This window comes from Dermacentor andersoni, chromosome 3, assembly GCF_023375885.2.
Source record: "Dermacentor andersoni chromosome 3, qqDerAnde1_hic_scaffold, whole genome shotgun sequence".
NCBI classification, from domain to species: domain Eukaryota; kingdom Metazoa; phylum Arthropoda; class Arachnida; order Ixodida; family Ixodidae; genus Dermacentor; species Dermacentor andersoni.
Genome location: NC_092816.1, coordinates 96,577,450 through 96,602,199, shown reverse-complemented (window position 1 = coordinate 96,602,199; position 24,750 = coordinate 96,577,450). Strand labels below are relative to the sequence as shown.

The 24,750-nt window shown below is 48.1% G+C and overlaps 1 protein-coding gene across 3 annotated transcripts in view; it reads left to right on the top strand.

The window, feature by feature from the left end:
* Window positions 1-13,843, top strand: part of LOC126541892 (uncharacterized) — a 64,551-nt gene extending 50,708 nt beyond the window's left edge. For all 3 annotated transcript variants that reach the window (XM_050188859.3, XM_055076378.2, XM_055076375.2), the window contains exons 3-7: window positions 3,308-3,451; window positions 4,827-4,975; window positions 8,824-9,028; window positions 10,954-11,997; window positions 13,519-13,843. In XM_050188859.3, the coding sequence (XP_050044816.1) occupies window positions 3,308-3,451; window positions 4,827-4,975; window positions 8,824-9,028; window positions 10,954-11,997; window positions 13,519-13,658 (1,682 nt within the window). In that variant the 3' untranslated portion in view covers window positions 13,659-13,843. The remainder of the gene's footprint in view (window positions 1-3,307; window positions 3,452-4,826; window positions 4,976-8,823; window positions 9,029-10,953; window positions 11,998-13,518) is intronic.
* The last annotated feature ends 10,907 nt before the right edge of the window (window positions 13,844-24,750 follow it).

The following is a 24,750-nucleotide window of genomic DNA, read 5'->3' as shown; positions in this document are numbered from 1 at the left end:
CGACCACCACGCGTTGTGTTGGCTAGCTAACTTAAAGGACCCTTCAGGACGGCTGGCGCGGTGGAGCCTCAGACTACAAGAATATGACGTAACGGTAATATACAAGTCCGGAAGAAAACACTCCGACGCCGACTGCTTATCACGCGCCCCAATCGATCCCCCGCCGCAAGACGACGTGGACGACGACGCCTTCCTTGGGATAATAAGCGCGGAAGACTTCACTAAACAGCAACGAGCAGACCCGGAGCTAAAAGGCCTCGTTGAGTATTTGAAAGGGAACACCGACGTTTTCCCTAGGGCATTTAAGCGCGTGTTGTCTTCGTTCACGCTACGAAACAACCTGCTCGTGAAGAAGAACTTCTCACCAGTCCACGCTAGCTACCTTCTTGTGGTGCCGTCAGCGCTCCGTCCAGAAATACTGCACGCCCTACACGACGATCCAACCGCTGGGCACCTCGGATTCTCCCGGACGCTGTCGAGGATACAGGAAAAGTATTACTGGCCGCGTCTGACCGCCGACGTCGCCCGTTACGTCAAGACATGCAGAGACTGTCAACGACGCAAGACACCACCGACAAGGCCAGCAGGATTACTACAGCCGATCGAACCTCCTCGTCGACCATTCCAGCAGATTGGGATGAATTTGTTGGGGCCGTTTCCGATGTCAACATCCAGGAATAAGTGGATCATCGTGGCGACGGACTATCTCACCCGCTTTGCTGAAACCAAAGCTCTACCAAAAGGCAGCGCAGCCGAAGTGGCGAAATTTTTCGTCGAGAACATCCTGCTGCGACATGGTGCCCCAGAAGTCCTCATCACCGACAGAGGAACTGCTTTTACAGCAGAGCTCACCCAAGCCATTCTGCAGTACAGCCAGACGAGCCACAGGAGGACAACTGCCTACCATCCGCAAACGAATGGTCTCACGGAGCGCCTGAACAAGACCCTCGCCGACATGCTAGCAATGTACGTCGACGTCGAGCACAAGACGTGGGACGCGGTCCTGCCGTATGTCACCTTCGCCTACAACACGGCGGTGCAAGAAACAACACAGATCACGCCATTCAAGTTGGTTTACGGCAGGATCCCGACGACGACGCTCGACGCCATGCTGCCGCACGTCACTGACGAGGAGAATCTTGACGTCGCTACCTATCTCCAGCGCGCCGAAGAAGCCCGACAGCTCGCCCGCCTACGGATCAAGACCCAGCAGCGTACCGACAGCCGACACTACAACCTCCGACGACGCTTCGTCGAGTACCAGCCCGGCGACCGTGTTTGGGTATGGACCCCGATACGCCGGCGAGGACTCAGTGAGAAGCTGCTGCGACGCTATTTCGGACCCTACAAGGTCATCCGACGTATTGGCGCACTAGACTATGAGGTCGTGCCAGACGGCATTTCGCACTCGCAGCGGCGCCGCGCACGATCTGAAGTGGTCCACGTGGTGCGCCTTAAGCCATTTTACGGACGCTGATGAACTTCCTTAGTTTGTTGTTTTCTTTGCTACGAGTGCTTTTCTTTGTTACTTTCGTTTGTTAGCAGCATCGGGTCGATGCTTTTTAAGAGGGGGGTAATGACACGTGTACTTATCTTTATCGGGCAACTACGTTTCGCCGCTTAACTGTAATCACACAGCGAGGGACGCGCCTGCATGTATCCGACGTTTCTGGAAAGTTATCGACGCTTCTATCCGCGTATCTGTTGTCGCCGAACCTTGTGTTATCAGATTTCATCGCGTGACACGAATGGTGTCGAACTTTGTGGAAGACACGCGGGTCCCATCAGTTAATCTGGAACATTCGACGACTGATCTATAAAAGCCGACGCGCTTGACCCGCTAATCAGATTTCCGACGGTCGCCGACTGTGTTCGCCGCTTTCGTTGTGCTAGAAGTGTAGCCTGTTTTGTGGGCACAAGTTCGCCCAATAAAAGTTAGTTTTCTCGTTCACAGTATTGCTACTGTGTTCTTCTACGTCACCACCACGTGACAATATGGTCCTTCGACTGGTGAAGTGAAATGGCTTTCTGGGTGCCTGAAAGTATGCAAGTGACTAACCTGGCGCCTTTGTCAAGCGCTGAGGGCATAGCTCACATTTCCTTCCCTTCGACCGCACGTCATGTTTTAAGAACGGAATGCTTTTGTCCCCGTTGTGCCTGGCCTCGAAAATATAAAGAATATGCAGAAACTTCACTGGAGCTGTCTTAGTATGCGTAAGCATAGCCCCAGATTTCAGTTGGCCAACCCACAAATTTCAAGTTGGCCTACCCCCAAGTTTAGGTCAGCCAACCCCCAAATTTGAAGTAGGCACACTAGAGCACTGCATGGGCCTGGGCAGACCCGAAAGCCCAGGCCTGGCTTGGCCTGTAGGCCGGGCCAGGCCATCCGAAGCGTTTTTCGGCGGGCCCGGGCCGGTCTCGAGCCCGCTCATTAAAAGGCCAGAGTCGTTCCTTCGAGCACACGAGAACGTTGTGCATTGCATAGACCAAGGCATGCTGTGCCAAACTGAAGTGACACGTGCAAAGAGGTGGCTATTAGTATGCCTTAAGAAAGAAAATAGCAAAAACATATGTTCTATTTTTTCTTTCTTTTCCACAAAAAAAACGGACATTGTTTCCGCATAAGGAAAATTGCACCACACACACAAAAAAAAGCTCTTGAATCTATTTCCCAGTTACCGCTTTGCGATTGCACTACTACAGCTCCAAATTTCAGTTGGCCAATTTACTTCCGAATTTCAAGTTGGTCCAGCGCCAAAGTTAAGCTGGCCCACCCCTAAATTTCGAGTTGGGCGAGCCCCTAATTTCAGGTTGGTCCACCATCAAATTTAAGTTGGCCCACCCCGAAATTTCAAATTTGACTAGCCGCAAATTTCACTTGACCTACCCCTATATTTAGGTTGGCCCAATTCCAATTTTCAAGTTGGCCCACCCGCAAATTTTAGTTAGCCCACCCACAAATGTAATCTGGCCCTCCTCTAGTATAGAATTCTTTATGCATTTTCTATGAAGCCCTATGTAGCCCTATGGGTATGCATAAATCTGATCATATGAGTGTTCTCGCTGATCAACTTTATTTTCTTTTCGATTTCAGTTCTTCTTTTGACTTATAAAGCTACAAATCATCCACATTTACACTATTATAATAATCAAATGTCTTCGTAAATTACGCATTTTTGTGCAGATACAAAGCATCACACTTTTCGCGTCACGGACAGATTTTGCTGCGGTATTCGCAAAAGAATGCTCTCGCATTAAAAGCTGAATTGACTGGAACGTTTGTTGCATGCACTGCGTGATTCTGCAGGTCCCCTCGTCGGCTTCCTCACGAAGCATGTACCGCTGATGGCGTTGTCTGTCACGGGAAGTCTCGTGACGGCCGTGAGCGCCATAGGCTGCGCCTTCGCCGGGGACATGACGGCCGTCTTCCTGCTGCTTGGAATCTGCAGCGGTAAGCGTTTCACTTTCCAAGGCGAGAAAGCACAGTCACTATGTGTTCGTCGCAACAGGGCAGAAGCGTAAAACCAACAAAGGCTAAGCATCAGTGAAGTGCTAAAGACTTTGTTATTATAAGTAACATGCCCCAAATCAACACACGCGGGTTTCATGAAAGACGCCGTGTAGTGGAAGGCTTCGGATTAACTTTGATCGGCTGCCTCTGAACACCGAGCGTGTCTATATTTCCCCTGATCAAAATGCGGCTGGTAATGAAAACCACGACCTCGTGTTCAACAGCAGAATGTCATACAACCACGGAGCCAACGCCGCAGGGCATGCGGCAACGTTTCTGCAGCTGGACTTGTCCACATCGGGGTCTCTGAAGAGCCAGTTCATTTGTATTACGACAGCCGCTCGATTAAAACGCACAACCGCGTGCGTTTCAATGGAACATACCTACGCCGGGCCCGGCGTAGGTAAGCTCGGTTCTGCAGCCGGAACACGTTGTCACAGGGTGTGCCGTCGATAAGTTACTGACCTATACAGACGAGCACGCCGAACCAATCCGAAGCCAGAAACACTACCGACGTTTTGCCTGCACCTAGGCATCACGCGTATCTCCTTTTGGAATCGTGGCCCCCGAGAGTGAGAGGACTAATCTAGTTTTCGGTCCCTAATTTGCTACCTAGCCTGACGTAGATAGCTCCTAGCTTCTGTCCTTGGTTTCGTTCACAAAACAATGCCGCTTTTTCTGTAGTGCACCTCGGATTCCGAAAGATAGACACCTTCCTGTTTCTCCATGCAATGCGCTAATGGGAGTATCTCATGGTGATTACTTCTACGTCTCCCTTGCGCATCTATAAATGTCATGAGCGATTGTTTCTTTTGGGTAAAAAGAAAATAGTGAGATCGATGAAATTCGCTGGAGTCGATCATATAACACATTATTAAAGAGCCAATGATAAAAAGAACGCCGGCTGCAAACATTAATAACAAGACGTTTCACTACCCGTACGGAAGCTTTGTTCACGTCTTGTTATTTTGTTTATGTTTGTGGTTGGCGTCCATATTACCTTTGTCTATGATTAATCCCGACCGGACGAGTTTTCATCAAGAACTTGATTTCATTGTTAAAGAGTGTTGACAAGGATGACTGCGAGAAACTATACCGAGAAACTATACCGCCTAACCAACTGGCCCAATACTTTTCAATTACATTTTTTCGATTTCGCGTCCCGCCCCGTTCCTTCAAACTAAATTTATATTGTTTAAATCTGTAGCCTTAGTATGGCTGCTTTCAACACGTTTCGCGTTTACGTCGTGCGTACGCCCAAACGTCATATGTGTCAAAAATTTGATCACGGGGTCTCAATCTCTTGCCGTTGCAGGTATCGGCAACGGCATCGGGATGCCTACTAACGATGTGATCATCGGCAAGTACTTCAAGCGATACCGAGGCTCGGGCAACGGCATCTACTACACGGGCGGCACATTGGCCGGGTTTGCTTTCCCGCCAGTTCTTCACCTCCTGCTTCAGGTAAGGTCTTACTTGCGAGCCGAGGCCCACTTCAGTACAGTACTATCTCTTTAGTGTACGATATTAAGATAAATAGAAAGACAAGCGTACCGGTAAGCTCCAAAAATAGGTTTAGAGCACATTGTAAAACGTTAAGGTGTGCCGCATAAAACAAATATCCTATGCTTCTTGACGACGCTTCCGACCGCAGGCCTCAAAACGTTCTTTCGCCGTTCGTATATTGACACGTGACGCGTGTTTGTCGTCGCTTACATTCATTGGATGGATTTCGTTCGAGGTCGTTCCTGGCCCTGGAAAAATTACATTTCAGATGTTATTTTCAACTCCTATACAGTCGTTGCTCCCCAGATAAAATTTTTGGAACTTTTTGAGGTTGGAATGTGAAGTGTACAGAATTAACTGTAGAATCGTGGATTAAACACGGTATTAACTATAGATATAGTTGGCATACACTGTAAAAAATGTTCACACCCTTAAGGGCGTTTCCTTGTCGCACGAGTAACACCCATACCGTTAGGGCCTTACAAAAATTATACAGGACGACAACAGAGCTCTAACTAGAAGTGCGATGACAAAAGACGTAGTTGAAAACTATGCAATGATTCTGTCAGCCTTGGGCACACAGAAATATTCGAAAGCAGAGCGTCAACCTATTCCTGGAAGCGCTTGAAGCTGGCGTCTTAACAGCGTACTGGCCAGGACATAAACACGCGTCAGCAAAATGGCTCCTAAGCGTGCACTCAGCGTCGAGGATATATAGGCACCAAAGAAGCGTCTTGCGGAACAGGAGCGTCTTTCCTATGCAGCGAAACGTGGTGCAGACCGCTTTTGCCACGATTCAATGCGCCACGGTCATGCTCAACCCTCTCAGAGACTATGAACGATGGCGCACAACAACGCCTCAAGCAAAGACGTCTCCTTGTGTCTTCTGTGGACTACGCCGACAAACAGCAGTGGTGCACGTAAGGTAACGCTTAACGTCAACTCAGTACTCTCGTATTGAACTAAACGCCGAAGAAATTCCACATTCGCCGCCAACACCACCGCTACTTATCGTCAGTAAAAGCTAACAGCATACAAAAATTCCCTTACATCGGTTGCCAGAGTGCGTGGGATCTGAATATTTTTTCCCCTTCGCTCCTCCCAATTTTCCACAATTAAGTTTATAGACATCGAACTATACGCGTCGACGTCTAGCTCGCATACTTCACTTGTATGTGTGTTCATGAACGCGTGACAGTCTCATGTAGCTTCTCCCATTTTCGCAGAATCCGCGGAGATGTGTAGGGTAGCATGTAGAATTCAAACTCGCATACTTCACTTTGTTCATAATTATGCGACCCCCCGCCGTCTTCCTTGCGAACGCCAGAAAGCGCGAACGATTTTGCAAGTCACTCCGGCGAAAACAAGCTGCGAAGTCTTTAATGTATCAACCCAGCCGTCCTGAAATAAAAGCGCGGTTCCTATGCAGATATGCCGCCAGCGGTGCCGACCATGAGGTAACAGGAGATATATGGTAATGAGTCGCCAATAAACAAAAATACATTAATTAACATTATAAGTTATTAGTTTTAGAGCGCCCATCGTAACTGAGAAATTGAAGCGAACTCTTCGCCTAAGCCATATCAGCCATAACTTTCGGATTTAGAAAAAAGTCGCAGTTTCTCCCGAAAGGTGAAGCATCGACTGCGATAACAAATTAGTGGACAGCTACACAAAGTAAGGATAGTAGATTTATCGGCCGTATAAACTTGTAAATATAGTCATACTAATTAAATTAGCAACCATGGTGTACGTCGCTCGCGCACAAGCACACATGAATACCTCTCACTTGCTGACCACGGAATCTTGTGGTCAACACGCTGGAGTGAGCAAGCGCGGTACCAGCTGCGAGCGGATCCACTTTAGTGTATTAGAACGCACCCCCTCCCTATCTTCCTTCGAAGCATTGAGCGCGACGTAAGACGGCGCGCTTCCTTCCCGCTTTCCTCTCTTGCGTGCGCGAGACTAAGCCGCGATTGCCGGCCCACCCTCGCACGCGTTTACTCGCACTGCAGCGTATACGGCGCGCGGCGACGATTTTGTCGTCCTTCGACTTTATGAAGAGCCTCACGGCGACGCCAATAGCGACGGCGACCCCAGAAATGCGCCTGGAGTGTCCATGTAATTGCTATCCCAATAAACGGCGATTACTCACGGAATTGCGGCACGACTAAATTCGGCTGTCAGAGCGCGCGAAACCGAAACTGGGAGGAAGCAGCGAGCGCAAAGCCGCGACCCATGAGGCGCCGTTCTGCTTACGTCATCCAGCCGCCAACAGCCAGCGCGCTGGACTCCGCGCTCCTCACTTTCTCAGCGCTGGCTTCTCGTTGCTGGGGCACGTAAGCATAACGTTGCTTCGAGGGGAACGGCCATGCGCTTGCTGCAGCCTCCCAGTATCAGTTTCGCGCGCTTTGATTTTGTCGTGCCACAAGTCCGCGGGTAAGCTAATTTTCCTAAATCCAAAAGTTGATATGGCTTATACCGAGAGGTCTCTTTTTTTCCAAATTACGATGAATACCGCTGAAACTTAAGGTTTAAGAGTTAATTCGTTATTTTTTGTTAATTAGCGTTTAATTGCCATGTATCGCCCGTCGCCTTGTGGCCGCCACCACAAACGGCTAGTTTCCGAAGGAACAGCCCTTGTATTTCAATACGGCCATTTTTTTAAAATATTCCTTAAAATATTCGTTGAAACACCTTGTATTGGTACGAATCGTTTCCATGAAGGAAGACGACGATCGACCGAGCCTTGCTCATGTCTCGCAATATAGGCTCTATCCGCGTCATCTACCCTCTTCCTGTTTTCTTTTCACTTCACCTTCTTTCCTTTACCACTTGTATTAGCGTAGCAGGCCATACACAGTTTCTAGTCCTGCCGTTTTCTCCGCCTTGTACCCACATCGAAATTTTCTCTTTGGCTCTCTCCCTCTCTACCAACGGAGGAAAAGTGTTGAGTGAGGCGGTTCCTAGTGGCAATGCGTCCAACTGGGTCGTGTGGTCTCTACTTGCAAATAATCGCTAAGCAGAAAAATAATTCTGCACATAAACCAATCAAAGTTCTCGTTTAACCGGTACCCGCAGCGCATGGAATCTGCAGATGTTGTTTTGTTTCCTTTTTCGTTTGTCATTAAAGACGGCACATCGCCAGTGCCACATACCCAGTGACGAAGAGGGGCACATACCCAGCGGTACATACGCAGTGACTCATGTTGGCGCCAGAAAGGTTCATTGAAGAGTGGCACAGTGTTTCATATTCTGCGACTCAAATTCCTTAGACGGTTGGTTACGAACTCGGTTCTCTCGACACAGCAGCCCGATGCTCCACCCATTAGACCATGACCCTACCAGTGATTCAAGCTAGCCGGAAAACGGTTAAAGGCACCGATAGACACTGGAAAGTGCCTGAAGTATCCTAAGGCTGCTAATCCCATTAAAGAAAGTTTTCGCGCAAGTGTCAGTCTCTTCTCACTCAAGAAATTACAATGGATCAACTCATCGTTACTTAGTCCCGCTAAGTAGTAAACGAAGGGTGTGAAGAAAATTAATCTGGTCAGATACGGTACTAAAAGAAGAAGCTGCAGTCACTAAGCAAGTCAAGGTGAAAACGCAGAGACATTGCAGAGTCCGCGTAGGTTCCTTAGTCACACTCTGGTAAAAGCAAGTGCGACCAAGGAGCCCGTATTGGCTCCGGAACGATGGTGTGTTTCACGTTGACTTGGTATGTCCCATATACAATAAGCAGAACTGGTCGCCCTGAGCTCGTTCGACAATTTCGCCTTCATGCGGTCCCTACAAATTCCGCGCAGGAGTACGGCTTCATGGGCGCCTTCCTCATCACGGGCGGTCTTATGCTGAACGCCCTATCAGCGTGCATCATCTTCAAGGTGCCTCCCTGGGAGGCTTCGAAAACCACGCGCACAAAGATCTCGCCCGCGACAACCGCAGCTAACAAATCCGGCGACGGAGAGCAGCGGCGAGGATCAGCAGCGAATCTGGAGCGTTCGGAACGAGGTGCAGTCAAGCTTTCTTACTTTTATTTCTGTTAAAACTTCTGTTATTTGTGATAGCTTTCTTTGGCTTGACAGTTGTAGAAGATCGGGCTGGTTGGTATTCCAAGATGTAACTTCGTAGCGCGGAGACAAATGGCAATGTAGATGTGTGTGTCGTTTCCCTTTTGTCTCGTCCTTGGGTTCCGTGCTACGAAGTTCCAACTTTCTTTGTCTCTTTCACCTGTTTTCGTGGTGGTTGGATCTTCACCGCCTATACGAAGGCACCGATGCAAAGGGTGCATGCTATCCCGCAACTCAATTGCGAAGTGCGTTTTTGAAAGCCAACTATACCCTTTTTGTGACGCATGTGCTGTCATGCGAGAGCTTTTGAGCGCCTGAAGGTTTAAGTGTTGTGAGAGCTAGGGTCATTGAAGAGAGGAAGAGGCGCTCTTCTCTGTAGCGCTTTAGGGTGCATGTCTCCGTGCCTTGGGGAAGGGGGACATAACAAGGAAAGAAGAGAGAAATAAGTTTGTCACGTTCGCAGCACACATACACGAGAGCGGTAGGCAGGCCCTTGTCCTCCAGATGGAGCGCTCAGGATGATAGCCCGCCGTCTTCTACCGCCACCCTTTCTCCTTGTGGCGGCGCGGGAGAGGATGATGGAAACTAGTGGCTTTCCACGCTGCCGTTCGCGCTGCTGGAGACACGCACATGACGAATCGACCTCTCTATACCAACCTATATTACCACTATAAATATGCTGGTTCACGGATTGGTTTCTGACTAAATATAACCAAATTCTGGTGTTTTGCGTGGCAAAACCACGAAGAAGTCGGATCAGAATGTTAAGGCCTGATGATGGATGTTATATTCATCGAAACAAAACGTGGACACGGGAGTCCGTGCGAATTAAGGAACGGTCAGAGCCCTGCGTCGGTTCCGCGGTCGTGGTGCAAGCCCCCGGAGCAACTGCGCATGAGGACAGGGCCGCACCCGTAATCGGTGCCTGAGCAAAGCCAATTTCCAAATGAATAGCAATATTGTCTAAAATAAGTCACTACATATCACTAGTCAGACCCACACACTTACACATTCAAAGTATTGTCTGGCTGAACCTTCGGCAAAGTGGGAATAGCTGGAGCACAATGTTAAAAGTGCATTGCTGATGCTCTTTATAGTCCAGAAGGGTTATGTACGTGTCCGCTCGTCTGCCCCGCCGGAAACTCGGACGCGACTTTGGAGTAAAGGTATGACACGAGCAGACGTTGTCCGGCCATTTATTTTCGTCGTTGCACACTTCAGACAAGGCGCGATGGTACATTTAAAAGTAATGATAAACGTCTCATTATCTTCTTCATCCCAGCGACTGACACTCATCGTGAAAGGCACACACATGAACTAGACGGCACGGAAAAAGGGGAAGCCATCAGAACCGTCAGCGCGTGGCGTTCGCCTTAAAAAATAGCTGTCGTGGTCTGTCCAGAACCAGCGTATGAAGCCTCACCACATGACCTATCGATCGCCAGGATTGCGGCGCCGAGAACGCATTCTTTGTTAAAGCGCTCAAAGTAAAAATGGTGTGCAGACTGCACATGCAACTGCTTTGTTTGCGCGCATGCATTACGTGTAAATATAAAGGTAGATAAAAAAATTAAGTTATGGGATTTTACGTGCCAAAACCCTGATCTGAATGTGAGACACGCCCTAGTGGAGGACTCCGGAAATTTTGATTACCTGGGACTCTTTAACATGCACCTAAATCTAAGTACACGGGCGTTTTCCGGTTTCGCCCTCATCGAAATGCAGCTGCCGTAGCCGGGATTCCATCCCGCAGCCTCGTGTTTCGCAGCCCAACACCATATGCACTAAGCAACCACGGCGGGTAAAACATAGATCTATGCAGCTCTTTCTGAGAATTATACATGCTTACCTTCTTTTCCGTTACAGTGGCGACGATTGATGGTACCTACAGGGCCGTAATCGGAGCCGGCACATCCGCTGATGCTGAACTGAACGGCACCAAGCTCAAGGACGTGCGATCAAAACCTTCCCTCAAGAGCACGTCAATTTTGCAAAGCTGCGAGGATTTCACCTCTTACGCAAACGGGTCTTTACCCGAAAACCAAGCTGACATCGTCAGCGTGTCTAACGGCGAAGTCTCCGAAGCACGCGATCCAGTGGTCGCAAACGGCACGGCGACCACGTACGAGTTTCCTCCCTGTCCTAAACCCATAGAGTTCGGGCGAATCTCCTTCCGTTTCCTCAAGAGGAAACAAAGCGGCGGCGGCGACACTCCTTCGTACTCGCGCTTGCACGGCGCCTACAACATTCAAAATGGCGGAGCTGGTAGCACCAGCAACAATAGTGCCGTCGCCCCTCCCTGGTCTGTGTCCGAGCCGGCAGTCCTGGAAACCAACGGATGTCCCGAAGCCGTCGCCGTCGACGCTGCAGTCAAAGGCCTCCGTCGCCAGACGTCGGCCCGTTCAGACGTTCTGGAGGCCAGCGGCGATGGCGCGGGCTCGTCGCACTGGAGCTTCCTTCGGGCGCCCGTCTTCTACATGGTGACCGTGACGTGCGCCTTCTCGGTCTACACGCTTCTGGTTCTGATGATCCTCGTCGACTTCGCGATCGAAAAGGGCTTCACGCGCCGCGACGGCGCAGTGTTTCTCTCGGTGTCCGCCATCGGCGACGCCTGCGCCCGTCTCGTGGCCGGCGCGCTGTCGGACCGGGCCTTCTGCGACCGGCGCGTGCTGTTGAGCGCCAGCGCGATGCTCACGGGCGCGCTGTGTGTCTCGCTGCCCACCATACGACCCGACCGCTACGCGGTGACGGCGCTCATGTGCGCACTGTTCGGCTGGAGCAACGGCACTGTGGTCGTGCTGTTCGGGCCCGTGCTGGCCGACCAGCTGGGAGTGGAGAACTTGGGACTTTCGTCGGGCGTCACCCGGTTCGTGATGGGCCTGGCTTACCTGGCGTGCCCCAAGATCACCGGTGAGCGTACAGCAGTCTGTATATGACTTTTGCGACACAAATATTTGGCCATAGGTATAGCGGTATATGCCTGCCTGTGACGAGGCCGCTGTCACCTCTCCTTTACTCACCTACGCTTGCACGTGCCCTCTCTTATTAGCGCCAGTTGGCCGCTCTCTCCATTTGGTATCTACGAGATTTTCTCACGTTGCGCAGTGGTTTGCTGGCGTCCTTTGCATCTACAACCGCCACACTCTATCTCACTTTGCACGCCGGGACTTATTTTGCCTGCCTGCAATATGTGAGCAGAGCCCTTTATCGTTACCCTCGAGTTACCGCGCCGCGATACTCGAGAGCTTTGCTTGTCCAGAAGCACATTATACTTTAGTTACTAGACTTTCACGAAATAGTGTGTTACCGGAGACCTGACCTCGACGCCCTAATTGTCCCACCACAAGGCTTAGGAACGTTTATGTTATCCATGTCTTTTCGTCGAACTAAAACGGGCTGCGTTTTAATGATTATGTCGCTACTGGTAATTTACACGCCAGCAGCTCAGTAGAATATGGCTGATCATTATTATCAATAAGAACTCTGTGTACTCTCCGACTAAACTGTACGCCACAAGATAGCGCTATCAGCATTGTTGCCGACACTGTGTTGAGCTGGCGTCGACAGCCTTCATGGGCGTTCGTATGAAGGCTGCTACCGTCCACCCTTCCAGTAGCCTATAATTCCACAATGACCCACACGTGTACGGACACGCTAGAGCTCTCTGACTCCCATTAGATGATCTTTTCGTGATGATTTAGAAGAAGTTTTTGAGTGCGCCTTGTATTAATCTAATGATGCCACGGCCTCGCACATTCCCCCGTCTTCTTTCGCGGTCCCGTGGACCATGGTTAACCATCACCACGCCCAGCTGTTGCATCAGCATGACCATGAAATTATGCAGTAGTGGAAGCTCCTGAGCTATCTGGTTCATATCGACGAATTATGAACAGCGGTATACAGCCATACATAGTGCAGGCAAACACGACGTAAGGCCGGACAAGTGCAGTGCGCTTGTTGGTACGGTGTAGCAGCAGTTGCATTCTGCTGTTTGAACTTGGTTAATACTGTTCATATCATGCCATGCACGCAACCCCTCACAAGTGTTAGATTATGAGCTTAATGGCTGTGTGTTATAACAGTGTGGTCCTTGAGCCCGCTGTTACAACTCTCGTGAAGTACGAAAGGAAGCCCGGGAATAATGATAGTCGGTCTCTTACAGCTATTTGATGTTTTTTCCTGTGTAAAGAATGTGTCTAATGACTACCTATGGCAGCTGAATTATTGCATGAAGGCATGAAGACCTATTTGATCATATAAATGTCAGCCTAAAGCCTCATCTCAGCCGTCATTTCTTTTCTTGCGATAAGCATAGAAGTGCTTCAGTTATTTTCGCTTTATTATAATGTGTTCTCTTTAAAAGTGGCCGTACCGTCACCACCGAGAACGGATGCACAATTTCTTTGCACACGTATTTCTTCTTTTCCTCAGGTTACTTCAAGGACGAAATCGGGTCATACGATGGACTGCTCCAAATGATCAGCATTGGCTCTTTCTTCGTGTGCTTAATGTGGACCACGGACTTCATTTACAGATTCATCAAAAGACGCCGGACGAATAGTGTATCTTGACGTAGCATGCTTCATATGTACATGCTTGCTGTGATAATACCATGGACGTTTGTTGATCACAAATCATTTGATGTGCAGACAGTGGACTGTGCCTTGAGCATCCTGAGCGTTCTTGCGTCCAAGACAAAATGTCAGTGCAGGATCCTAAGATATTCTTCTTTAAATAAAGGTTTAAGAAAAAGAAATCGAGAGCGTTGTACTTCAGTTATTCACCAGCTTCCTGTACGTGATTTCTTGCTTTTTATTATGCGGCATGGGGCTGTACACCCTTTGCAATTTCAAAGCTGCCTTTGCAGATAACCGTTATGTGAAGCCATGTTTAGTTAAAAATCGGGGAATTTCAGGAAGCCAGACAGGCTTATGATATGATGAACAAAAGAAAGTGCGATAACGCATAAGACAGGCGCTTGGAAGCAACCATAAAGGCATTATGCAATTTGCAATGCCACTTATACTATCAATACAAAACACAAGCGTGTAAAATCAGCACCAAAATTTTCGGACTTTAAAGTGCCACCACCTCTACTCCAAAGTGCGCCAATGTATCAGGTGTCTGTATGAAGGCTTTAAATAATATTTAATAGTAAACGTTCACAAATAAAAAGACGGTACGTTCAGATACATGCCGTCAGTGGTGGTGACCACGGAGTGACGGGTGGTAGGTGGTAATTAGTTACTAATTAAGAAAGATCTATTCACTTGCAAACTTATAATTTAAGTGGGCTCATGATAATTGGGAAATTGAAGCGAGCTCTCCCCCCCGTACGTGCCGCATCAACTTTTGGGTTCAAAAAAATGCAATTATCTGCGGAACTGTGGCACGACGAGTTTCGGTCATCAGAGTGCGCGGAACCGAAATTTGGAGGCAGCAGCGAGCGCAAAGCCCCGCCCTTCGAATCGACGTTATGCTTACGTCACCCAGCAGTGGGCCGCCAGCATGCTCTCGCTCCGTGCTCCTCGCTGCCTCGAAGCAAGTACTTGCTCGAAGCAAGTATCCATTTCGCATCTTTCCACCGTCAGAAGACAAAACTTGCGACGAAAGGAATAGAGACCGACGAGCAAAGTATTTTCAAACAGAATTACTTTTGTAGAACTTAACGCAACATTTGTAAAGCGCAACACAGGTTGCGCCCAAATTCAAAAGCTTGACCGAAAATTCGTGGGTTGGCAGGTATGCTAATGAAAAACGCAGATGCAAGACCAGTCAGAGGCACGCGCTGCGCCGGAGACTCTTTACTAACACTTGCAGTAACATTTAATAACAATGTTACAGAAATCCTTGGCAGCGTATTGAAATAACAAAGGTGCTAAAGTAACGTAGAGGCGATGAAGACATACACCATTCCTGAGGCACAACAAAAGGCTGCAAAATATTGTTACAAGAAAACCATAAAAGTGAACACTCGATTTCTTTAATGATGTAAATTAGGCAACACTCCAAACACACTTGACAAGGTGGCTTCAGGAGTGAGAGCAGACAGAACTGCATCAGAAAACACGAACATAACGAAAGTAAATAAGAAATACTCTGTGAATTTTTGCACACGAAGCGTGGAGTTTTATATGCAGTAGACGCATAAAACGAATCTGATATTGTTAGACAATGATGGGATCCACAGTGAATGTCATGTACCCCTTAAATCAGTTGAAAAAGAGCATGCCGACCTTGGGTGGACTATATGGCAAATGCCTGGATTCTGAGACACATGTCGCTCAACAATGTATATACGATGTGCGCAGTCAGTTCAGTAAGTTAGATGAATGCTTCTATTAAGCCTGTTCAAAGCAGGAGGCACATTGGTGATTCCAGCAATCACACAACTTGCAATGGTGCCAAACGATTCGACCACTGTATAGTTGGTCTAGTAGATAGTCCGATTGAGCGCCGCATTGTCACACAAGTCTGCAAAGAACTTCTGGATTGCATTGCAGATGGCGCACTTGCTCGGAACACAACCTTCGAGAACCTCCTGCTCATCTACGTTAGCTGCTGACTTCTCCAGCTGATCGGCTATTGAAAAATACGCATGCATGAATGCGACAAAACCAATCACAAGTCGAATGAAAGTGAAAGAGAAGTGCTCAGAAACCTCCTTAAATCTGCTAGAAAAAAAAAGAATGACAGAACTTGCGTTCAGTGTCCAAAGCAGTGGTCGTTTAGTGAACTTGAGGAAATATTTCTGGCAGTTTATTAGCACATTTTATTATGTGCTTTGTATTTGCTCTTTTTCCTTTCTGCCTTGCCTGCCGCTGTTTGCCTCCTAGTCAAGTGTGCACAGGAAGAACTTTAACTTCGTGCACTATAACATATCTTGCCTTCAGTACTTTGGAATATTAACTCAAAAGCAATTATGTAAGATATTGATCTCCTATATAGCAGAATTGCATCAGGTAGTGAGCATAACGCAGAAAGCTCCTCTGCAGTGCGTATAATTTCCCTAAGGAAGACAACGGCTGAAGTTTTCAACCTGCCATATACAATATTTCGGTGGGTTTCTGAATTGCTAAGCACGGCAAACTCGTGCATATTACCTGTGCCAGAAGTTTAGAATGAATGAATGAACTTTATTTCCCTTTTAAGGGATGGGAGGGGCCGGAGGGGAGAGAGGGAGGTCTAAGTACTCCAGTCCCAGCAGGCGTCCGTCACCACATTATGTAGCTAGCATTATGGCTACCATGCGTGGTAGGCCTCCGCTACCTCCTCAGGCCACGTCAGGACTCGGTCATGTATTGTGGGATAAGTTTTGATGGGGCATAGCCACATGATATGGGAGAGATCTGCTATCGGGACAGGGCAAAAGCGGCACTTGAGTGTCGGGTATGTGGCGGGAAAGAATAAGTGCAAAGTGCGCGGGGTAAGAAAAGTGCGAGTTTGTAGTTGGCGTCACAGTATTTCTCTCTGGCGCGTCCTAGGCACAGAGAGAGCTGGATGCAATAGGCTTTGGTGTCTGTACTGTGTGGAAATTTCATGGAATGTGACGAGTGTGTCTTTATTTGTGTGTTGTTGGGAGTCATTTGGTTCTAGAGTTAGGCCCAAATTTGTGGCCACTCGGTCCGTGAATCCTCGAGCAGCGGCATGGCCATTTCGTTGCTTTGGAGTCCTTGATATGCTGGAGTACATACGAGAGCGATGTCGTTTTCTGGTGGGTGAGCTACAAGTAGAGAGTGCGCGAGGTTGTTAATGTAGCCGTTACTGAAGTTCCGGATAGCAGTCTTAGAGTCACAAATGATGACGTCGCAATCGGGTAGCCCCGATGCGAGTGCAATGGCGGCCTCTTCCGCGTCGCTCGCCGAGGTGGTCTTGACTGATGCTGAACAACCAGTGTTGGCCCGGTTGTCTACGACAACTAGAACATAACGATGTCTAGTGGTGTAGGCTGCAGCATCCACATAGTAGACACCTACAGCTTGTCCATAGCTGCGTTGTAGCACCTTGGCTCGAAGTTTGTGACGTTTGACGTGAAATTTGGGGTGCATGTTTCTGGGTAGGGGCTGGATGTGGTATTGGCCTTGTATGTTCGGAGGAAGTTGATGTCGCTTGCTCTCACTGAATGGTGGAGCATGATGAAGTTGTTTCAGGACCTCACGCCCAGCTTCAGTAGTGGTGAGTCTGTAATATTGCGATGGTAGATGTGTTTTGGTTAATTCTTGGAGGGTATTTAGTGTGGCCGTGGCCATCACCCTTTGTGTGGATGCTTTAATTGGAACACCAAGAGCGGCTATGTGTATCTTTCGGATCAAGCAATTTACAGTATCCTCTTCCTGCCTAGAGAGTGAGAGATATGGTAGTGCGAAGGTGATTTTGCTTAAGACAAAATCCCTGATTATCTGAATTAGCTCCTTATCTCGAAGCCCGCCGTGTTTGTTGGAGATCCTCCCTATCAGCAGGAGCGCATTATCTGTCGTTGTTTGTACTGCTTGCAAGGTATGCTGATTTTAAAAGCACTTCTTGTTGGGCTAGTTGGTAGCTGTTCATTATAAAATATGAAGACGCCAAGTAAACAGACACACACAAGAGAAGAGAACGGGACAGGGCGCCACTTGCAACTGTCACGTGCGTCGGTCGGTTCGATAATGTCTTCTTTGAGCCTTAACATGACATCCTGGCAAAAAAGAGATTTGCGAAAGCCAGTCATTTCCCAAGGGAACAAGTGATTATGTTCGATGTATTTGGAGAGGCGTAGCTGGATTACGGGCTCCAAGATCTTCCCTATGCATGAAGTGAGAGAGGTTGGACGGAAGTTACCAATGTGAATTGACTTATTCGGCTTTGGAATGAAGATTACCTTGGCTGCTTTTCATTGTTGGGGAATCTCCCCCTCTTCGAAATACTCGGTGAGTTTACGTATGGATTGCTCATCGAGGTTGCGAAGCGTTTTATTGGTCAGAGATTCTGGGCCTGGTGCCGTGGTGGTTCGCACTTGGTTGAGGGCATGTCGAACCTCCGCTTCTGGGATCGGACTGCAAAGCTCCTCGTTGGGGTCACCAGCATAGTCGGGCATGGGTATGTGCGTAGGAAGGGGCATATGTTTGGAGGCCAGGTTGCTGAACATGGTCGGCCGGACGGCTGCATGTTTATGCAGTAGTTTATTCATCTGGTGGTTATTGTGCGTCTTAGTCGTGGTATGGTCGAGCAGGTGCCAGAGCAATTTCCAGGTCTTTTTAGTGCTAAGATTACCATGCTCTCCTACGCAAACCTGAGTCCATTGCTATGCCGCCAATTTGATAGCGTATTGTTGGATCTGAGAGACTAAGTTTAGAAAGTTTGAGCCAAAGCGAGGATGCACACTCCACAGCAATTTTACCAACAAAGGTAGTGATTGGGGCTTGTTGGTGAATTTTCAGGAGAACTCTTGATGCAGCGTGGGAAGTATCACGGGCACAAGGACGCACATATAGAAAGACAACACACAGCGCTGTTAACAGCAACAATGTTTATTCTCAAAACCAGACCGCTTATATACCACAGGTGCCATAGCAGACAGAGATCCCGTGGTGATCTATGTGTTGAAACTCATTTATTCCGACAACCAGCTATTCTGGAGCTGTGATCCCCGGGCTAACAAATCTTTACTCCTTTTCAGTCTAACCACTCGAAATCAACCAAGAGAGGCATTGCAGTAATGTGCCTCAGCAACGCATTAAGGAAATCTTGCGCTCACCTAATGAAGGATAGCTTCTGGAATAAAACTTTACGCTTGAAGGAGACTGGCTCTCCAGACCTTGTTTTAATGCCTGTAGCAGAAAAGCAGCTCAAAAGAAGTCGCGGGAGTTCAGGCCAATCTAACACTCAACACCGCGCAAGTGCAGGAACGAAAAATGCAGCTGTAAGTAATTTCCTATGTTCACCAGCTTTCACATCATCTCAAGAAGGTGTGAACTCCGCGATAACGTTAGGGTGGGTTTTTTCACTATACGGCAACCTTGGAAGGCTGTCTGAAGACAAAGCCTTCCAGGGAAAAAAGAAGCTGAGTGTGCAAAACAGCATAAAAACAAATTGGTAGGTTGCAAAGCATTTGTGATTTATCGTATTCCGCTCTCCTGTGGGAAACAATACGTCGGCCACACCAGTAGGCGTTTAAATGAGCGGTTGAAAGCGCAAAATAACAAAATAAAATACCTACCGCCTGACGGGTTTCTCGCCCGCCATATCGAAGAATATCCTAGCCAACCTTTGTTTGATAAAAGCGTCATTCATTTTTCGATATCAAGAAGAGGTCACCCGATGAATTGCTGAGGCAGAGCATATCGACGCACTTGGGGATTTGTTCATTAGCAAGCCGTCGATAGCGTTGTCGCCTAAGGAGTTTGATTTCCTGCTTCAGCGGTGACAATTTGTTCTGGTTGGTTATCGCGGGTCATAAATATGGTTCGATAGTGTGACTTTCATCGCGCAAGTTTCTCAGTGCTTCTATGTGATCTATGCTATAGCTATGGCGCATGTGTTTACAAGCGGTCTGGTTTTGATAATAAACATTGTTATTGCTAGTGGCGCTGTGTGTTGTCTATTTGTATGTGCCTTCTTGTGTCCGTGTTCGGTTTTGCGCTTCATCAAAAGCGGTCCTGAGGAATTTGGTGCTCAGATACGGCTTAACGGCAATGTGCTCCATAACGCTATGGAGCCAGATTGCACTAGAAGAAAATGATCACTTAATGCGGGGTTGCGAATGTTGCTTGACAATAAGAGATTGGCAATGGAAGACAGCCATTGTACAGCAAGCAAGCTCCTATATACTGAATAATTCACAAAGGAAGAGAGCAGCTGAATTTTTCTACCTGCCACATACAGTATTTTTGCTCTTTCTCAACTAAGCACAGAACTGCGCATATTACCGATTTCAAAACTTCGAAAAACGGGAGTACAAAATGGGGGTGCATGCTTGACAAAGATGATGATCTGTTTTAGGTGCCAGAACTGCTCTTTGGTGACAATGGCGCCAGGTTTATTTCAGAAAGCAGCTGTTGACGAATGCGTGATTGTTTGGCTGAGTTTCACATAGGGATGTTATACAGCGAAGCTACATTTGACTAGAATTCCAGGATTCTATCGCGTCCGTCGACAGAAAACGATCATCATCAATCGCTCATACCCCCGTAAGTAGGCAAAAAAAGCAATGGTGCTCATAGCCCCGTTAACTGGAGGCGCCTCCAAACCAGCACTTACATGAACCTGATGCATAATAACCGCATGTTTCCGGAATTTCCGCATCTTTCCTTACTCTGATGCCAAATGTAAATTATGTGATGATAGAGGAGCCATCCTAGGGCCCTATAACGTAAAACTATTCCAATATGTTTCTATTCCAATTTCCTGACGTCAAATTTGCGTAACCGCTGACGCAAGCATCAGGTGGTCATCCGTAGGGTTGTCTAAGCAGACCGATCAAACGCTCTTTTCGTTCATGGGAGGTTACTTTTGTTTGCTTGAAAAACGAATAACATTGCCTACACTGAGCGGCTTGTCTTATCTAATTGGCTGACAAGAGGCGAGGAGCACGCTCAAGTGGAGGGGGATTCGATGGGGCCGAGCCACTGCACTGAATATCGATAACTGGATGAAGAGGGTGGTGCCGGCGTCTGCGATTGGTCCGCTTTCCCTTACTTAGCTGGCGGTGGCTAGTCGACAATCGCGGCGGCATGCAACGGAAGCTTAAGAATGACACTAAAACGGATCCTCACCAAAGAATAGTTGGCAGAACACGGTCGTAAACGTTCCGAAAGTGTTCGAAAACGTGACACGGCTACGCAAAATGTTTTATTATACGCAAATAAACCCATGCTCTCCGACAGGTGCGAGTAGCTAGTGCATCAGCGATCAGCAGCAGCCATCTTTTATTCCTTTTGGAACGGGGCAGCCAGCGGTTATTCAGAAGAAAATTCAGTTTTGTTCGGCATATTAATGCATCTTTGACGCGTAAACGTCACTGACGCGGTGAATTTTTGCAGTTTTGTGACGTCTCGTGACAGGCAGGTGAAGTGGGTGCTGCCCGAAAACTTTTGACCAATATCCGAGGGCTAGTGCCGAAAAGGCGTCGAATCAGAAATAACTATTTTTCTTTTGTTCGGTCAAATATTGCATAATCAGTGTGTACACGTCATATCAGATGGGGAGCTATCGCGGTTTTCGTGACGTCGCGTGACCTACAGTAGAAGTGGGGGTGGCCCAAAAAAGTTTTTGACCAATCGCGGAAGGCTGATTGCAGAATTGGAATAGAACTGTTTGGAATAGTTTTACGTTATAGTGCCCCTAGACCATATTCTCTGGAACTGCGAAGTAGTTCAGAGGAGAATAGGGGCGCGGTGGAGAGCCGCACTGACTCGCTCAGATGCCCAGAACCAGCTTTGGGCCATCCGGCAAACCCGTGAAGCTACCCAGAGACAAGGTCTCTCTGCTGGCCCCGGCGCGGCCTAGACCCAGGCCATCCATTTGCAAGATATTGAATAAAGTTGTCACACACACATAGTCCCGTAAGGCGGAGGTTACAAAAACATAGGAAAGTGAAGCGAACGGTGCTTACATTCTTTGGAATCACGCATACAACATACAGAACAGCATACGTTTCAGTAAAAAAAAGAGGCTGAAAACAAGCATCTGAACCACATAATTGATGATAAGGACCTCATGATAGCAATGCAAAGCATGTAGCGGTCCCCGTATACGTTTCCCGGTAAAGATTACTGCTGCGCTTGCTGCCGTGGTGACGCCATCTTGCGACGTGGGTGTGACATCCCTAGCCTTTCCTATATAAACTTACCAGCCTAGCAACTGATATCAATGTTGTTGCAGTACCGCTGTGGGCGGCGGCGTGCTGTCAAAATTACCATTACTGACATTCCGGCCATTACTCTAAAATAGCACTATTACTATTACTCCAAAACCATAAAGCATTCCATATACCCTTATCAGCAGTTGTAGCAGTGGTCTTCAACAGCTTCGCTGGACATTCGCTTCCGCAGAGCCGGGATGGCGAGCTTTTCTTTTTTAAATGAGAAAGCATTATATGCCCCATTTCGAGAAGGTCCAGTGGCGACGTTACCAAAACATGGTACCAAAATGGCCGATGGTGCAAAGAGGACAAACACGTCAAGAAATGCTCGGATTGATGTCAAACTTCTCAGTGTCTTACGCAATCCGGCATCGTGTCTTCTCCACGTGCAAAAGCTCACACAAAGCTTTTGATGCTGTGCGGGTGGTGGTGGTAACAACTTTATTGAGACTCTGCTCAGTTGTGATCTGGCAGGCCCGAGTCCTAGAATGGCCCCTCACGAGGAGCGACCCTTTCGGCCCAGGCAACGAGGGCTTTTTGTACTTTTTCTTCCGGCGTTCTCAGCTGCTCTTCCCACGTCTGTTGTGAGGGAGCTGGCAGGAGCGACCTGGGAGGGGGTAAGCCCTCGCACCCCCAAAGAATGTGATTTTGGGTAGCCAATGTTTGATTTGTGCAGTTTTGACATATTGGGTTCCATTGCCCGTTGGTAATTATGGCTAGCCAATGTGGGCTGGGGAACGATTTAGTTTGGATTCGACGCAGGATCGAGGCTTGCGCTCGCGTGAGGCTTGCGTTTGGAGTTGGGTAGATGCTGTGCGGTTCACCGTCGTCGTTGTCTTCTGTCACGCGCTAACGATCGTTGAATACGAAGTGGCACCGCTGCGCTCCATGTATCCATTTATTGGCCAATTTCCCAAAGTAGGTAGGAGCCACATACGTGGCAGGAAACAACAGCGACAAGAACAACACTTTCGACGCCAACTCATGAGCGTATATAATGAGGTATACCACCGCCGTCACGTCTCAAAAAAGAACGCCGTGCAAGTTTACGACGTGCACGACGACATGCACATGAATACCTAAGGGGGAAATTTGGAGCACGCTTAAGCATCACCTGTAGTAGTGGAACGCGATATCATTTAAAGATCCCTGACTGCTTCTCATGCTTCCAGGCAACTGCAGCTTAAGTAACTGTAATGTTTATCGGGGAACGCTATAGGCGAACGCTGGAAGCAATGCGGCCTCTTGCGTGGGCCGATCCCGCAGGTTGGGAACAGCCGCAGCAAAAAAAAAAAAAAAAACAAAAAACAAAAAAACACGTCATTTTAAGCTTTGTTTCATTGTTTTGTGCTTGTAATATTTGAGTCTAACATTTAACAGAATGGGCATGCGCTGTGGGTGTTCTGTTTCATGACGTTCGTTCGTGGGCTGTCATTCTCAAAATTCCGAGGAATAGCTTTGTCAAGAATGTAAGACAATATATGCGCAATTTTAGTGACAGATTGGTGTGGCAATATAACCCGCATATACCGCATGTCATATAGTAAGACATGGCATATACATATACCTAAATACATACGGGAACATTCGCGCAAGGGGACGCCGGCACCGGACGCCGACGCCGACACCGCATTTTCTGCGACAAGGGGCCCTTAACGATATCGTGTTAGAGCATTCCACCAAAGTGACTAGAATGCTTTCGCATTCCCACACGTTATCAGTCTTAATTGCCTCTCACGAATTTTTTTTTCTTTCCGAGGGTTAAAAGTGGGCGTGGGTAATAAGCGTGGCAATACAGTACACAGTAGCCAATGCAAACCCCCAGACAGTACATTTCCACATGTACCTTCTCTGCATTTTTGTTAACGACACTATTCTTAATATCACAGCTCACTACTGCCAACTTATTTAACAGTTGCACAACCAAGCCGAAGATGGAAGACAAAGATACATTTTTTCTGTCTTTGTCTAGGTCTCTGGCCTGTTGAGAGAGAGAGAGAGAGAGCGAGAGAGAGAGAACAAGCGGTTGATAAGCTGAATCAGAGAGAAATATTTCTTCTTTTTTCTCCCAAGGAGGGGGGGGGGGGCTCCTGAGTTCAGAGAGATAGAGAAATAAAATAAAGGAGAGTTAAACAGATACGCGTCCGGTTTGCTACCCTGCACTGGGGGAAGGGGTATAAAGATGAAAAGAGAGGGAGAGAGAGAACGCAGTTTAGCGCACCTTTAAAGGTTCACACCGAGTCTACACACGGTCGCCAAGACCTGCCGACTTGAGGTACCGCAACAACGCTTTCGTACGTAGCTTTCTGTGCCATCGACGTGCACGGCCATGGCCCAAGGACCTTCACGTACGAAAACGGTCTAGAGTCCAGTCGGTCCGGAGAATTTCACGCTCGATGTCGTACTCGGGACAGAGTCATAAGATGTGTTCAATCGTTTCTAAAGTTACACAGCAGTCGCAAAGGGCCTTACCCCATTCCTATGCGGAACAAGTAGGCCTTCGTAAGTGCCTACTTCGTAGTGCCGCGAGCCAGAGGCGGCACAACACTGTCGCATCAGAGCGGGAAACTTTCGATAGCACATGTAGCATTAGGGATGGATCAAGTCTATGAAGATGACACTTCGAGAGTTTGGAAGAAGACCAGTATCTGTGTGTCATAGCTTTAGCCCCGATATGAAGCTTTCTTGCAGCGTCGGTTCTGAATAAGGAGATTGGAACTGGTCGGGCTTACAGATGGGCAGACCTGGTGGCTTCGTCGGCGATGTCATTATCAGCAATGCCGGTATGTCCAGGTGACCACTGGAATATAATTTGATGCCCTTGA